General features: G+C 43.7%; 1 protein-coding gene across 2 annotated transcripts in view; it reads left to right on the forward strand.

Annotated features, from left to right (window-relative positions):
• The window catches only part of Cldn18 (claudin 18), a 26,185-nt gene extending 14,839 nt beyond the window's left edge, over positions 1-11,346 (forward strand). For both annotated transcript variants that reach the window (XM_005367806.2, XM_005367805.2), the window contains exons 2-5: positions 6,282-6,446; positions 7,036-7,153; positions 9,143-9,253; positions 11,172-11,346. In XM_005367806.2, the coding sequence (XP_005367863.1) occupies positions 6,282-6,446; positions 7,036-7,153; positions 9,143-9,253; positions 11,172-11,346 (569 nt within the window). The remainder of the gene's footprint in view (positions 1-6,281; positions 6,447-7,035; positions 7,154-9,142; positions 9,254-11,171) is intronic.
• Positions 11,347-15,682: the final 4,336 nt, after the last annotated feature.

Genomic DNA, 15,682 nt, shown 5'->3' on the forward strand with positions numbered 1-15,682 from the left:
GAAGAAGAAGAAGAAGAAGAAGAAGAAGAAGAAGAAGAAGAAGAAGAAGAAGAAGAAGAAGAAGAAGAAGAAGAAGAAGAAATTAAAATTCCCCCAAAAGAACCAGAATGTTTGTTCATCTTGCAGCTGTAGTGCTCCTGGTCTCAGTGGAGGACCAACTACCACAATGCGGCACCCTAGGGGCTGATCTTGTCAGGGTACAACATCACTTCTTGGCGGGGAGGCTCATCGCTAGAGATATAGCTGGGTCTCACCTGAAAGGCTGATGAAATACTGTAGCAAAAGTACCTTAGATGAGAAAACTGATGAACAACAACCCCCCAGCTTATTTCTCACAACTCTGGAAGCTGGAAAATCCAAGTCATGGTGATAGAGAAGTTAGCTTTTGTTGTGTTCTCTCATCGTGAAAGGGAAGGAAGGGCCAAAAGGCACAGCCCAGACTTCCGTGACGCCTTTGATAAGACCTACTGCCATTACTAAGGACTGAGCCCTCCTCTCAGACTGGGCCTCTCTATACTCTTTATACTATTGTATCGGGAGTAAGTGCATTTGGCGCCTCTGTTCATTGCTGGCACAGTCCTGTGTTTCCGCCTTTATCTGTGCTTTTAACCTTCCCTGGTGCCTCTAGGTCCAGCCTCCCTCTCCCCATCTTCTCCTTTTGCTCATCACAATCATACACTCTTGGTAGTTTCATCACATGGTCGTGAGCCAAAGCCACATAGAGTTGCCAGGGAAACGATTCTGTCAGGGAAACAGGGAAAACCAATATTTACCAAGCCCGGCTTGATTTTATTCAGCTACCGAGTAGTGCCTGATTCTCATGACATCTCTCTGCAAGAGATGTCTTTATTTCACTCCAGAGTGGAGGGAACTTTATCTGAGGTAATTTGACTTGCCCGGGCACACTCAGCTGGCATCACAGTGTGGCAGAATTTTAGAGACATGAGCCTTCCTTTTGGTTCCTTGAACTCTTTGAAGAAAGTTTGCTTTGCTCTGAAGCGTTCCCTCTGAGGTCAACCACAGACATCCCTACGTGAACCCCCCCCCCCCCAGTCCTTCCTGGCTCCAGTCTGAACCCCAGCTACCTGAAATTGTGGGTTCTCGCCCACTCCTCCAAGCCCCACCCATGGGCCTTTGGTTCCCAGTGAAGTACTGTCTTCCCAGAGCTATTCTGATGTCAGCTCAGTGCTGACGGCTCTGGGTGCTCTTACTTCCTTGAGCCACCCTTCAGGACCATCTTCACACTCTACCCTCAAAATCTTACATTATTGAACAACTGGACGAAAGGCTCGAAATGAGGCCATATCGTTGTCGCTTTTCTAAAGGTTCTTAAGCATACTCAGGCAACCTGGGTTGAGACCCATACCTTGGTACCCTTCACCCATTGGTCCACATCTACTTTACTGAATGGGATATTTTGCAACAGGGAGGGAACACTGAGTTCCAGCCTTTCTGTTTGTTTTTATCATCCCTGAGTCTTGGCCTCCCTTCTGACTGATACGGCTAGTTATTCACTGGAAATAATGCCCCTGCCTCACCCTTGGTGTGGGGAGTCAGCCCACAGAGCCCGCTGACTCACATGTTACCACTTGATAAAGCCTATGTAGCTTGACCAAAACATCAAGTAAGAGACTCAGGGGCAAAGAGAAAAAAACCTATGGTTCCAGATAATTGTCCTGTTTACCTGTCTGTGGAGAAAAGTTTGGATTCAAAATAGTAGACTCTTCAGGCTGAAAGGGAAGCTCAGATCACCTTCCTGACTCTCCAAGATCATTATGGATGGTACTGCGCTTGTCCATCCACTTCCTAGCACCTGCCTCCATCCCAGTTCCCCTTCCCACAAGAATCTCAAGGTGGTTTCCAACCAGAGAATACCATAGAGCCTGCTCCTGGACCCCGAGTTACAAATCAATGCTGCATTTTTTTTTCTAACTTCGTAGAAAAGAGGGGGTAGAAGTATGCAAGAGGCTCTGAAAGCTAAGAAGGAGACCAAGGCCATGCTAGAACCCTGGTTCAGAGCAGATCTTGCCTTCATCACAAATCTACAGGTCAAGAAGGAGAAAGCAAGAAAAATGCATCCGAGAACCTGCCACAGAAGCTGATGTGGCAGACTGTCCAGGCTCTGACCCCCAAGGGATGCTGGGGCATGCCAGCAGCACGCCCCACTGCCGTTTTGCCTTCCATCTGCCAGCTCCCCGCTATTCTCATCCAATGATATCAGAGAAGCCCCTAACTCACTATACATGGGATATGTTTTCAGGAACAGATTATTAAAGCCACTCAATGGAGTCAGGGACTTCACACTTGCTGAGGGTGGAAAAAAATGTAGCGTCCATCGAATGGGGAAGGGATCTTCAGCCTCTACGGTTGTTTGATTGGTCCGTTGGTGCTCACTTGATTTTGGTTGTTTTCTCTTAACCAGATGCCTTGCCAAATGTTTTTCAAATTGGACAAATTATGTTTTTAATAACTTAGAATTTTAAAGATCAAAATTAGAGCATTTTTAAAAACCTATAGTAGGCTCCTGGGTAGAATAAAAAAGTCTAAGAGAACTACAGGATCAAGACAGAGGGATGTCTATGTTCCTTCTTTTTCTCAAACATCCAGTTTCCTGGTAGTAACCTCTAAGACCAGAACAGTCCTGAGGATATTTATTTCCCGAGGGTGTGGGCTATCTCACAAATGTCCTCTGAGTCACAGTTCTGAACCATGAAATCACTGCATAATTTAGCTCTGTGTGTGTGTGTGTGTGTGTGTGTGTGTGTGTGTGTGTGTGTGTGTGTGTGTAAGACAACTTGACCTATGCCGTGTGCTACTGCCAGAAAGTTTTTTGGCATTTACTCAGCTAGAATATTCCCAAGGTAAGAAGAAATATAAGATCAGAAATATAAGATCAGAGATTACATACTTCAGAAATATGTAATCTCAGAATGCAAAAGCCTTCAAGACAGATCATTTCTCTTAAGTTTATTCCTCTACAATATTGGGGGTGGGGGAAGGTTTTGCAGAGGATTTGAGCTATAAATACATGATGAAAGCCAAGCCTGGTGGTGTACACCTGTAATCCCAGTCCTTGGCAGGCTGAGACAGAAGGACTGCTGGGAATTCAAGGCCAACCTTGGCTACATAGTGAGTTCAGGGCTATCCTTGGATAGACAATGAAGCTCTAACCAAAATAAAATCAAGAGAAAAATCCCTAAAACATGATGAATGAAAAAAAAAATCCATGGAGTAGAATATAAAGGCATTACTAATTCATGGATACAATAGTTCAGTGTGTACTGCCTCTAAAAACACAAAGACAGAAATGAATACACAAATAGATGGCACGCATTTGCATGTTTAATAAGGAAATGGACAAAGTATTTGCTCCCAGCCCATTGCAGGGCCAGCAAAGCCACTGGACATGGCTCTGGAACACAGGTAGAGCAGTAGAGCCATCATATTTTAGGAGCAGATAGGTCCTAGTGCCCCTCCTATGCTCATGTGTTCTCTGGATCTTACTGGAGTCACCAATACAGTAGCACAGAATTCAGCTGTCATTGCAAGATGCCAAATTTATTAGTTTTCCCAAGACTGATCAACCGACAGCTCACACAAACCTGTGTTGAGAGTGCACCTGCTAGTGAGACCACGCTAGTGAGGGTGGCTTATAGAACACTCCTCCCAGCAGAAAAGCAAAGTTAAGACTCAGTCTCAAGGTCCTGAGGGAGATGGGAATCAGAACAAAGTAGACGGAGGTTTGTAGTGTTGAGCTAGAGTCTGAGCAATCTCATCTCCCAACCAGCAAAGAGGTGTGGCCAGAAGCGTTTCTACCGGGAAGCATTTCTGCTCTTTCTTTTCTATTCTCATATTTGAACTTTACCCGGACATTATTAACTGGTCCACTGACACTAAGAATGACATGTCTTTCAGGTGAGTCCCTCATCATTAGAATGTTGTAGGGCCTGTAACACTGCATCTCTGGCTGGCTCCTGTTCGGTGCCTTGCGTCTAAATAGTAGAGTAACCCTCAGTGAGGCTTTGTTCATCTTCCATAAAAGGAAAAACTTCCCATAAAAACTACTCACCAAGATGCTACTGTTAGTTATCCCCAAGAAGTGAAATAAAGAGTCTTTGGGAGGTTCCTACAAGCTCAGAAATATTTATAATGATCATTTACTGCTTATATAATTAGGAGATCATTTCAGTGGTTTCAAACAAGAGAAAAATGATCTTCCTATCTGCTCTCTGTCACTGCAGTGTAGGATGTGGTGCCTGTGGCTGTGACTTCACATGAGAGGCCCCTCCCATCAGCAAGGACCTTCAACATTGTCTTGGTCGTGCTTTGGAAACTGTTCATCAACAATTAGGCTTTAAAGAAAAACACTGACGAAAATACCTTGCATAATTTATAGTCACCTGATTTCAGTTAACAGTCTCAACATGAATTAGCTTCAAAATATGTTTTTTTTAATGATGTCAGAATAACTCCTAGATCCCAAGAAGGTATTTAGCCCTTCTAAGTACCTAGAATCCACAGCTCAAACTTTATCAGAACTCTGTCCTCCCTCTTGCCTTTCACCTCTTGTCCTTGTGTGGTAACTTCTCCCTCCAGTGGAAGACCAGGAGTCCACTGTGTGTCACACCCCTTAGAAGAGAGTTTGATCTGTGTCTAAAGTACAGACATCTCACATGAGGGTCTCATTGGCCAGGTTCCAGCCATATGCCCATGCTGAAATAAGTCATTGTGATCAAGAGTCAAGTTATTAGCTGAAGAGATTTGGGTTGGTAGATAATTCAAAGTCGGCCCATGGATCAGTCTGCCTCACAAACTGTTTGTTTCCCATCTAAACAGTTCTGCTTTCTACATGAGAAAAAACAATACTAAACTCTTATAGCAATTTGACATTTCTGTGACATTCAAGCAAGTGTTTCTTCTGCCAGGACATCAACCTGTGGTATTTAAAATTAAAATATTTTTTTAAGTACTGATATAAGATATGGTAGCTCCATCAGGATTTGTGTGATGGAGAGAAGGGGCCATGCTAGAAAGAGAAAACAAATTGGTGTCTGGTCTCCTTTATGTAACAAACATATGGTACATATGAACATATGGTAACAAAGCTCAGCGGTTGACCTGCACTAGGAGACTTATGAAATTCTTCATGCTTGCAATGGGTAAACTTGATCAATGTCTCTCGACATTTCATAGTGTTCACTACTGACATCCCACATCCAGTGTGGGTGTCTTGGTAAGTTGACTGTTAAGATGAGTCGCTGTCCTTTAATGATAAACTAGAAACTATGTTAAACATATCTGGAGGTGATGTTCATAGCAGGACCCAGTAGGACCTACAGAAACATCAGTTCCTAGCAAGGGAACATTATTGATAAACTGTTGAAAGGCTTAATATTAACATGCTGATCATTATAATTAGAAACATACAGTCCACCCATGACCTTAGTGATTACCTTTGACAAAGGAAAAATATAGAGTACTTCTGGTATAGTCTCAGTACCTTCATTTCTTCATGCCAGACTTAGTGCTGAGTTTCCCTATAGTTTAGGTTGTTTTGGGAGGGTTGTTTGTTTGATTTTGTTTGGGGAGTTGAGGGTATTTTGTTTGTTTGGTTGGTTGGTTTTGGTTTTTGTTTCGTTTTTGTTTTCTTTTGGTTTTTGGTTTTTGGGGGGTTGGTTGGTTGGTTTGTTATTTTGTTTTGTTTGGAGACAGGGTTTCTTTGTAGCTTTGGAACCTGTCCTGGAACTCACTCTGTAAACCAGGCTGGCCTTGAACTAACAGAGATCCATCTGCCTCTGTCTCTTACGTGCTGGGATTAAAGGTGTGCGCCACTGCCGCCAGCCTTTCCTTACAGTTTGTATCTGTTGCATGAAGGTTTCAATTCCTATGCAAAGACAAGCAGAATGATGTGCAGTTTACTTGACTTTCCTGTCAGCTCAATAGATAATTTGATGATCACTTTAGAGAATTGCATTCCCCTTCTAGGCCCAGTTTATCAAGTTTTGAAGTAATAAGTACCCAGAATTCTCTCAACCTCACCTGTCCATAACTCCCTTTCTCTGGACATCTGTGTGTACACCCTTCATCACTCGGAAGGATACAAGTGATGCCTTTTTGCATTCCCACAATTCCATGTTTTTTCACAGTGTCAAAGCCCAGTTTGTGGTCTTGCCAGTCCTCAAAGGTTCAGCACTGGTTAATTGGAATTGTTGTGTTTTACCAACATAAAACCTAACTGATGCTGTTATTTGTCTGCCTGTGTTGGGCCCCTTCTTCTACAGCCATGTTGCAAGCAGTACGAGCCCTCATGATTGTGGGCATTGTCCTGGGCGTCTTCGGTATCCTAGTGTCCATCTTTGCCCTGAAGTGCATTCGGATTGGCAGCATGGATGATTCTGCCAAGGCCAAGATGACCCTGACCTCAGGGATCCTGTTCATCATCTCAGGTAAACACAGACTCCCGCTCTCAAGCATGCACCTGTAAATGCTAGAACAAATTGTTCTGATACAAGAAAAGTGACCCCTTCCCACTATTAAACACAGCTCAGAGTATTTCACACTGGATTTACAGTCTGAGTGTGTGAAAGCAAAATTACCCTCCACAGAACTGTAACCAGTTCTAAGGTCCCACTTAGCTGCTACCAACACTGCAATAGAGGAAGGTCAACCCTAAGGCAAGCATGTGATTGGGCCCTTAAAAACCACTAGGAAGTGGTTTTAATGGGGAAACTCTTGCCAGTAACTAAAGAGTCGTCCCCAGATGCCTGGTTTATTTACCCTTGGTCCCGAGGTGTGTGGAAACATCTCTTTCTATGTGCACTGCACATATAGGAATCCTTCTAGAATTAAATGTGAGATACACTTTGCCTACTGTCTAGTAGGCAAAACTGTTTAATTCAACAGTCAGTGGTTGGTTGATCATTCTATTACAGGAATAGAGAGTATCTTACAGTCTTTTTATCTGAACTCATTTCGGCATAAACTGCCTCAGAAATATTGTGACCCCTTAACCTGGTCCTTGTTCTTTTTCCACAGGAATCTGTGCAATTATTGGTGTGTCTGTGTTTGCCAACATGCTGGTTACCAACTTCTGGATGTCCACAGCCAACATGTATAGCGGCATGGGTGGGATGGTGCAGACTGTTCAGACGAGGTAACCCCCTACTTGGCTTCCTGGTGATCCATAGGGAATAGTGTAAGAGGACGATTAAACTATGTGCCTAATGTGCCTGTCAGGGCCTGAAATAGCAAACATTTATCAGAGACAACCACACTGTATCATAACTCAACAATGATCTGTAAATTCATGAACTTCATTTCCATGAAATACCCTTGCTGATATGACTTGAGGCTGATCCGGCATTTGCACTGAAATACAGTGACAGTTCACGGTATTTATCTAGCGTTCTTACACGGGCCCCATTGTGGTGGCAATACGACAGGCATGGTTAACCCAAGATGTAAATGAGCATCAACTTAGACCCACAGTCCATAATGGAAGCATGACAGGAGCAGGGGAAAAACTCCAACAGAAAGGAGTCGAGTCAGGTACGGGTAGGAGAAGGGCTGGCTCCTCCTAGTGCTTTGCCTTTTCCTCTGGCTCATTAGCTCATCCAGTGAATGTATGGAACACCTTCTGTGGCCCAGGCAGAGACCAGGGTGCAAGAGATACAGCCAAGCTCCCTGTCTCATGGAGGTCTAGGAGGTGGAGGTGAAACCTCACTATAATTTGATGCCTGAAAGAAACAGGGCTTTTTTGTTTTTGAGATTTTATTTCTTTCTATTCTGTGTGTGTGAGTATTTGCCTGCTTGTATGTCTATATACCACATATGTGCCGTGTTTGAGGAGGCCTGAAGAGGGTGTCATAGCCTCTGGGTCTGGAATTGCAGACTGTTCTGAGCTGCCATGTGGGTGTTGGGAATTGAATCCAGGTCCTCCAGAAAAGCAGTCAGTGCTCTTAACCACTGAGCCATCTCTCCATCCCCAAGGGGGGAGGGAAGTTTAGTGGAAAAGCATTATCAATACCTATATTTGTTTACCCCAAGTATCACATTGATATCTCTCAGCAATAAGCACCAACAAAACCCCTAAGAAGGAAGGTTTTGTGTTGTAAGGAGGCCACTTGTTTGTTCTGGCAGCTCAGACCTGAAATAACAACACAGAAACTGTAATTAATTAAATCACTATTTAGCCAATCTCTTAAGTGTTTTGCTGGCTAGCTTTTATATCTTTTGTTAACCCATTTCTATTATTTTATATTTTACCATGAGGTTTATGGCCTACTGGCAAGGTTCCAACTAGAGGCTTGCATCTTTTCCCTCTCATGGCTACATGGCATATCCTTGACTCCGCCTCCTTTCTCCCAGCATTCAGTTTAGTTTTCCCCACCTAGCTCTATTCTGCCCTGATATTGGCTCAAAGCAGTTTCTTTATTCATTAACCAATAAAAAGCAAAACTTTTTATACATACAGATATTTTTTAATATACAGAAGAACTTCCTGCACCAGTCTTGTTTCCAGAGAGTGGTATAAATACTCTCTACATAGCAGAGCCTGGTATTTCTCCAGTTACCCAACAAGTGATACAGACAGGGTATCAAGATGATACAACCGTTATGATCTGACTCTGGAAACCCAGGGCTCATTTGTGTTTCTGCTTGGTTACAAGAATGAGGAGGAACATGATCATATAAGCTGTCAACATTCTGTTTCAGGTCTTTCCTATAGTGCCTTTACTGATTACCTGGGACTTTCTCAGTTTTAATACCAGGAGTATCATATCCTTTGAAATCACATGCTCAATTATCTAAAGCTCCTCATGGGTCACAACTCCTAAAAGTCCACCATCTCCCAATAGGACTACTTTGGATATCAAGCCTTTAATACCTGGGCCCTTAGGGAAGAGTTGCAATATAATGCTACCTGAGACAAGGTCCACTATGAAAACTCAAGATACCAAAACTCCCTCAGAAACAACTTGAGGCTGTCTCCATCACTCTTAAATTTCTCTTTTCAAGCCTTGCAGGCTCACTCCTTGATCAGGAGAGAGAGAAGGAGGGACCAAAGGAGAACAAGGGGACGGAATGGCTGGAAGCAATGGGAGGGTTTAGTCAGCTGTATTCACGACATCTCCCTCTTCAGGTACACCTTTGGTGCCGCTCTATTCGTGGGCTGGATCGCTGGAGGCCTCACACTAATTGGGGGCGTGATGATGTGCATTGCCTGCCGTGGCCTGACACCGGATGACAGCAAGTGAGTCCTGCCTCCCACTGCAGCTAGTATTTCGCCTGATGCATACTTTATAGACAGGATAACTGATCCATATACATGGGAGAATGATATCAGCTACCAGTTCCTTGAACTTCCTCCTTTATGGGGAATTGGAAGAATAGAACAGGATTCCACTTGGAGTGTTTAAGATGGATCCTGTTTGAAATTAGGGGTGGGGTGGGGGCAATCTCTCTAAGTTCCTTCTGGCTCCAATGATTCCTAACTGTAATCCTTCCCTGGAAGAGAGTTTTGCATCTCTACCACCTGCAGAGATATTTGGCAGCACCTGAAAATACCTGATTGCTTTGTTGATGGTAGGGGAAAATGAATCTGGTTTCTAGTGGGTAGATATATGCCCAGGGTAGACATCCAGCAATGCACAGGAGCATCCCTCACTACGAAGGATTTGCTTCAAAGTACCAACAGCCCTGATATCCAGAAAGCCTGCTCTTAATGTTTACAAAGGATCTTGGATTGGTAGAGCCAGATTGTATGGTGGTTCTACCACTCTTGGGCCCTGTGCATACAGCAAGTCTTTTCTGTTCTCCCGGCCTCTGACAGCGCATTAGGACTGTTATAGCACAACACCCTATGATAGTTAATTTAGGAACAATAAAAATATATTTACCACAGCTCTAGAGCTGGGAAGTCCAAGATGAAGACATTGGGATTGGTACCTAGTGAGAGCCCAGTCTCTGCTGCTGAGATGCCAAGATGGCATCCTCCTGCATTCTATGCAGGAGAGGAAGGTTGCCCACATGGAAAAAAGAATAGGAAGGCAAGGAAGCAATCCTTTCGGCCATTCTCATGACTGCTTAATCATGTCTCCAAAGCCCTATCCATGTTTGGTTTTTGTTTGTTTGTTTTTGCTTTTCAAGACAGGGTTTCTCTGTGTAGCCCTGGCTGTCCTGGAAGTACCTCTGTAGACCAATCTGGCCTCTAACTCAGAGATCTGCCTGCCTCTGCCTCCCAAGAGCTGAGATTAAAGGTCATGTGTCACCACTGCCCCAAAGGCTCATCTCTTAACACTATCACACTGGGAATTAAATTTTCCTGTGAATTTTGTAGAGCGCATACTCAACCACAGTAGCCTCTGATACCTTGCCCATGGAACAAAAAAATTAGAAGTTGCACATCTGAAGATTCCAGCTGACAGACTCTGTGATTCTTCATCAAAACAAAATCCCACTGGACAATTGTCACCTTCATCTTAATTAAAGAATTCAGTGGTCAATAGCAACCATCTCATTACAGCTCTAATATGCACATGTATTACACAGACAGACAGACAGACAGACAGAATTTTTATTGATCTTTTAGGTTAGAATTGAACACACAAAAAAGTCAAGGAGGTAGATACTTGTAATGCCAGCCCTGAGGAGGTGGAGACAGTGGGAATCAGTCCAAGGTCAACCTCAGCTACACAGCAAGTTAGAGGCCCAACCTGAACCACATGAGATACTGCTTCCAAAACAAAAAAGCGTGGTTGGGGGGCTGGGGGAAGGAACAAGAACAAGCAAATAATTAAGTTTGCATGAAACATAACAGGTTTCATTATGAGATTTTTATCCATGTGTCCAATTTTGTCTTTATCTATCTCATCATCCCACATGTTCCCCGTTGCCCCTCCCTCCTTGCTGATCCCCTTCCCTCCCATAGCCCTCACTTCTGCTTTCGTGTCACATTATCCCATCACCCTCATTCTGTCACCCCTCTCTTCCTTTAAATTTCTTCATCAACCTCTGAGTCTCCTTTAAAAGCAGGAAATCATGGCCCACCGCAGACAGCTTATGTCTCCAAGAACACAGTGACTACATATCCTAGCCAGACAAAGACTAACATATCTCTATGAACACTAAAGACACTCATGGTGTTCAATGATTGTTTCTTTTGCTTTCAGCTTCAAAGCTGTGTCTTACCATGCCTCTGGCCAAAATGTTGCCTACAGGCCTGGAGGCTACAAGGCCAGCACTGGCTTTGGGTCCAACATCAGAAACAAGAAGATCTATGATGGGGGTGCTGCCCGCACAGAGGAAGATGATCAATCTCATCCTACCAAGTATGACTATGTGTAAGGCTCTAAGATACCCCCCCACAACAGGTGCAGAAGAAACCCGTCCCCAAGAAGAGCTCTCCCCAAACCAAGGACATTCTACCTTGTTCCATTATTGCTTTTGACTGACAGAGGGAAACTTGTAAAGCCTTAATTTCATCCATGGTGAGGTTAGACAGCTTTGGCCACGTGTCTCTGTCTCTAAACAGTCTATCACAAAACAGCTGAGTTATCGTTTATGAGTTAGAGGTCACAACCACTCTCTTATCCCAGTCCTCGGCCTTTCGCTGTAGACTTAGAATGTAACTTGACACGCTGACAAACACTCAATGACTTAGACAACCCTTCCCTCTCATATTTAATAACCTGTTGAGGATCTATTTCCCAACTTGACCCCCAAGTAAAATTTTTAAAGGGAAAAAATGGATTAAAGGGCATTATTTCCTACTAATTTTGCCTTGCCCACCCCAACTTGACTAATATCATAGTGAACACGGATTAAAAAGACAATACTAGAGGAGAGACAGTCTCCCCAACCTCCGCTCAAGTGGCGATCTCACGTTATCAGCCACAAGGGGTTTTCAGGTGAGGCAAGCCAGCTACTTCTCTTGGCCTCTGCTGATTTCAACCAGACCGTGCCAGAACTTTCCACCCAGGGTCCTCCTTCTGTCAGAATTCAGAAATCTCCCTTAGAAGAGAATAAAGTGGATTTTTTGGTAACCTGAGTCCTATGTGCAGTTATAATAAATAGTACATTAGCAAAATGGTATATAATATCTCTGTGAGTTGGCCTCACCCTTACATATAGAAATATCTGGGGGTGGGGATCATTCCTTGCTATTGTCTGTACTGTACTCAGTAAGGTTCTACATAAATCCAAACATCATGAAAAGCTTTCTGATCCTATTTGTTTTCTTTTGAGATCTCCATAACCTAAGTACAGCCCTTGTTTTTAAAAAGTCAAATTCCAAATCCTAGAGAGTAGCTTAAAACTGTTTTTTTTTTTTCAAAAAGACTACTTAGCCTGTGCCTCTTCACTGGCACAGCTCCAGTCCCTGCCAGTGAACAGTGGCACTTCCTGGACCCTGTGGTCAGTCTTTGTGGTTCTGACAGTTGCACAGGGCATTAATATGTGGGCCACACCCTTCTCTGTGCTTGTAGGAGAAAACATGAACTCCATCCCAGCATGCAGCTGGAACAGGCTCCCAGGAAATGGAGATAAGGATGCTCACTAAAACCCACCCAAGCCCAGAACAGCATGGTGCTGTAAGAGCCTGGCCGAGGCGTTGTTATAGAGGAAAGGGCAGTTCTTACATTAATAGCGCAGATAAAAGTGACCTCCAGGGGGTCAGAGAATACTCAGGGCTGTCTCCAGGGTAACACAGAGTCCTTCCCACTGGAACCCCGGTGGTTTTAGGCTACATTGAAGAGGGCCCTCCTAAAACTCATTGTTAGAAGTGGCTAAGAAATGGACGGATCAAACAATTCAAGAGAGGAGGGAGAGAAGGAGGTGGAAATGAGCTATTAAGGCATGGAGGTTATTGAGGTTCTTGGGCTCCAAATGGAAGATCATCCTTTTAAGACCATGAACACAGTGAGTTTCTTCCCCTCAGCCCCAACTACCCACTCACCAGAAAATTCCCAGCCAGATTGGAGGCAGTGAGACTCAGCTGTTTTCAGTTAGTAGTTCTCTAACATGTCATTGGTTGTTTTGTTTTTTTGTTTTTTATTTCTGTTTTTTCAAGACAGGGTTTCTCTGTATCTTTGCCTGTCCTGGAACTTGCTCTGTAGACCAGGCTGGCCTCAAATTCAGAGATCTGCCTTCCTTTGCCTCCCGAGTGCTGGGATTAAAGGCGTGTGCCACCACTGCGCCACCACCACCACCCGGCTTAACGCATGACTGTTTAAAAGCTTCCCTATAGACTGTACTCTGTCATCTTTTTGTTATTGCTTTGTCTTATTGTATGTATTGAGTATTAACCTCCATGTTTTGTTACTTAAATATTAAAAACACTGTTAACTTCCATTTGAATAAGTCTGTTCTTTTTTTTTTCCTAAGCTTTGAGATGTGGACATAAGAACTTTCAATGCTTTCAAAGCTGAATGCATCTTTCCAGAATTGCTTCTGCTTGCAGAAGCCCAGATGCCTGGAGGCCAGTTAGGTCTGGGTCCAGTCTGGCTAATGCTTCTGAGAGTTCAGAAGCCTTGATGAAATGAGGTTCTCAGAATGATCAGGAGTGAAGGACGGGGTTCAGGTAACCAGTTTAGCCTGTTTGACCACGGGTGCACCAAACAAAAGTGCCTAACATCGTTGGCTCTGTGAAACAAGAGAGCCAGGGCTGCCCTCTTGACCTAGGGTTAAGACAGAAGCATGCCAAGCTGTAGTCGCTGTATCCAGCGAGAGAAACGAATGAGTTGCAAAATCAGAACAGCTCCCTCTCCACCTTGGGCCGTGCCACTTCCCAGCTAGGAGAGCAAGCAAAGTGTCTCACCTCCCCAAGTCTCAGGTCCCTTATCCATAAACTGTGGATACTAAAGACGCAGCAATAATGAAGTACAGGGCCTGTGTGAGGGACTGGTACACACTTGCACAACTTTAAGACTTATAACTGGGCTACCTAAAGCCAAGGTTGGCTCAGGCATAGCAACATTGAGGGAGAAGAGCAAGACTCTTACTCTGTCCTGCATCGCAGTTTTCTTCCCTTCTTTGTTGCTCTGTTTCCTGAGAAGATTGTCTAACCGGGTGGTAGGGAGCACTGATCGTATTGCAGGCAGAAAGACTTTGCCAACATTCACAGGAGAATGAATCCTGACAAAATCTACTGGGCTCTGAATTATTCCCCATCCCCAAACCACTTCCGTAGCTCGAACATGGGCACCGAGTTTGGCCAAACCCAGGATGCCCAGTCAAGATGCAGACTTGCTATGGCCATGAAGACTGTGTCCTGAGGATGTTGCTTGCATCATTTCTTTACATTTATTTTTATGATTAACCTTTTTATAATCAACAGGTGCATATACATATGTAATACATTCTGGTCACACTCCTCCCCTATCCTCTCTTTCTCTCCTCCCACTTTCCCTGACCCCCTTCCCGGCAAGTGTCCATCCAACGTTCACCTCTTTTTATATTCTTTTTGCTTTTTGACTCACTAATTCTCACCAGGGTCGATGGTCTGGCCATGAGTGTGGTTGCTTCATTTCTTTCTCCATAGATTGGACCTAAACTACATGGAAAATTTCAGAGTTCTAACTTCTGGATCTCTCTAATTGCCAAACAGCATATGGTAGAGAAAAGCAGGCCTGAGAGAGTCTCCCAGTTCTCAAAGAAAAGTGACAAAGATTAAGATAAAACAATTACAATTTTAAAACTTTGCATTCAGTTTTAAGTACATGAAATTACAAGAGTAGTTAAAGATGATCCTCAGGGCTAAGAGTGTAACCCAGTGGTAGAGAGCACACCGAGCATGCGTGAGGCCCTGGGTGAGCACAGTGAGCATGCGTGAGGCCCTGAGTCAGTCCCCAGCCCCAAAAACAAAGCAGAAAGAAAGGAAAAGGGGGAAGAGAGGAATAAAAGAGAGGGGAAGGATGAAGAGGGGTGAAATAGTTCTCAGGTATATCATTTAGTGTTTGCAGAATCGATTAAAATTTTTTATAACATATTTTTATATTTTCTTTCTTTGCTGACCTCCTAGAGAATCAGTCGCCAGGCTGTGACCAGTCTGAGAGGCCCAAAGCCTCTAGACAGTCATCCGGAATCACCCACACAAGCACGCGCACTCATGTGTGCACACAGCAAGATTTCAGGGTCTTCCTCAGGGACCATCATTCCTTTGATTTTCTATTCTTAAGCATTTGCATGCATGCACACCTCAGGAATAGTTCTGAAGCACCCTATTCCTGCCAGCTTCAGTCAGGCAAATTTTCAACACCTCACAATCCAGAGTATAAAAGGAACAGGGTGTTCTATTCCTAATGTCCCAAGCAAACATGAAATGGGCATGTAGGGAATCAAGAACTGAAGATAACGTTTCAGCCAAGTGTGTGGTACACGTCTGTGATCCTAACACTCGGGAGGCAAGAATGGGAAAGTTGTAAATTTGATACCAACCTGGATATCATCACAGGACAGCAAGACCCAATTTAAAAAAAAAAAATCTCCTAAGGAAAAAATATAGAGAACTTATTGTTTAAAATGGTGTAATTGGGTCAACCAAAAAGTTGAAGCCTTAAAATAGTTTTTTTTTAAATATTTATTTATTTATTCATTATGTATACAATATTCTGTCTGTATGTCTGCAGGCCAGAAGAGGGCACCAGACCTTATTACAGATGGTTGTGAGCCACCATGTGGTTGC

The sequence above is a fragment of the Microtus ochrogaster genome, unplaced genomic scaffold, assembly GCF_000317375.1.
Source record: "Microtus ochrogaster isolate Prairie Vole_2 unplaced genomic scaffold, MicOch1.0 UNK24, whole genome shotgun sequence".
Lineage (NCBI taxonomy): Eukaryota > Metazoa > Chordata > Mammalia > Rodentia > Cricetidae > Microtus > Microtus ochrogaster.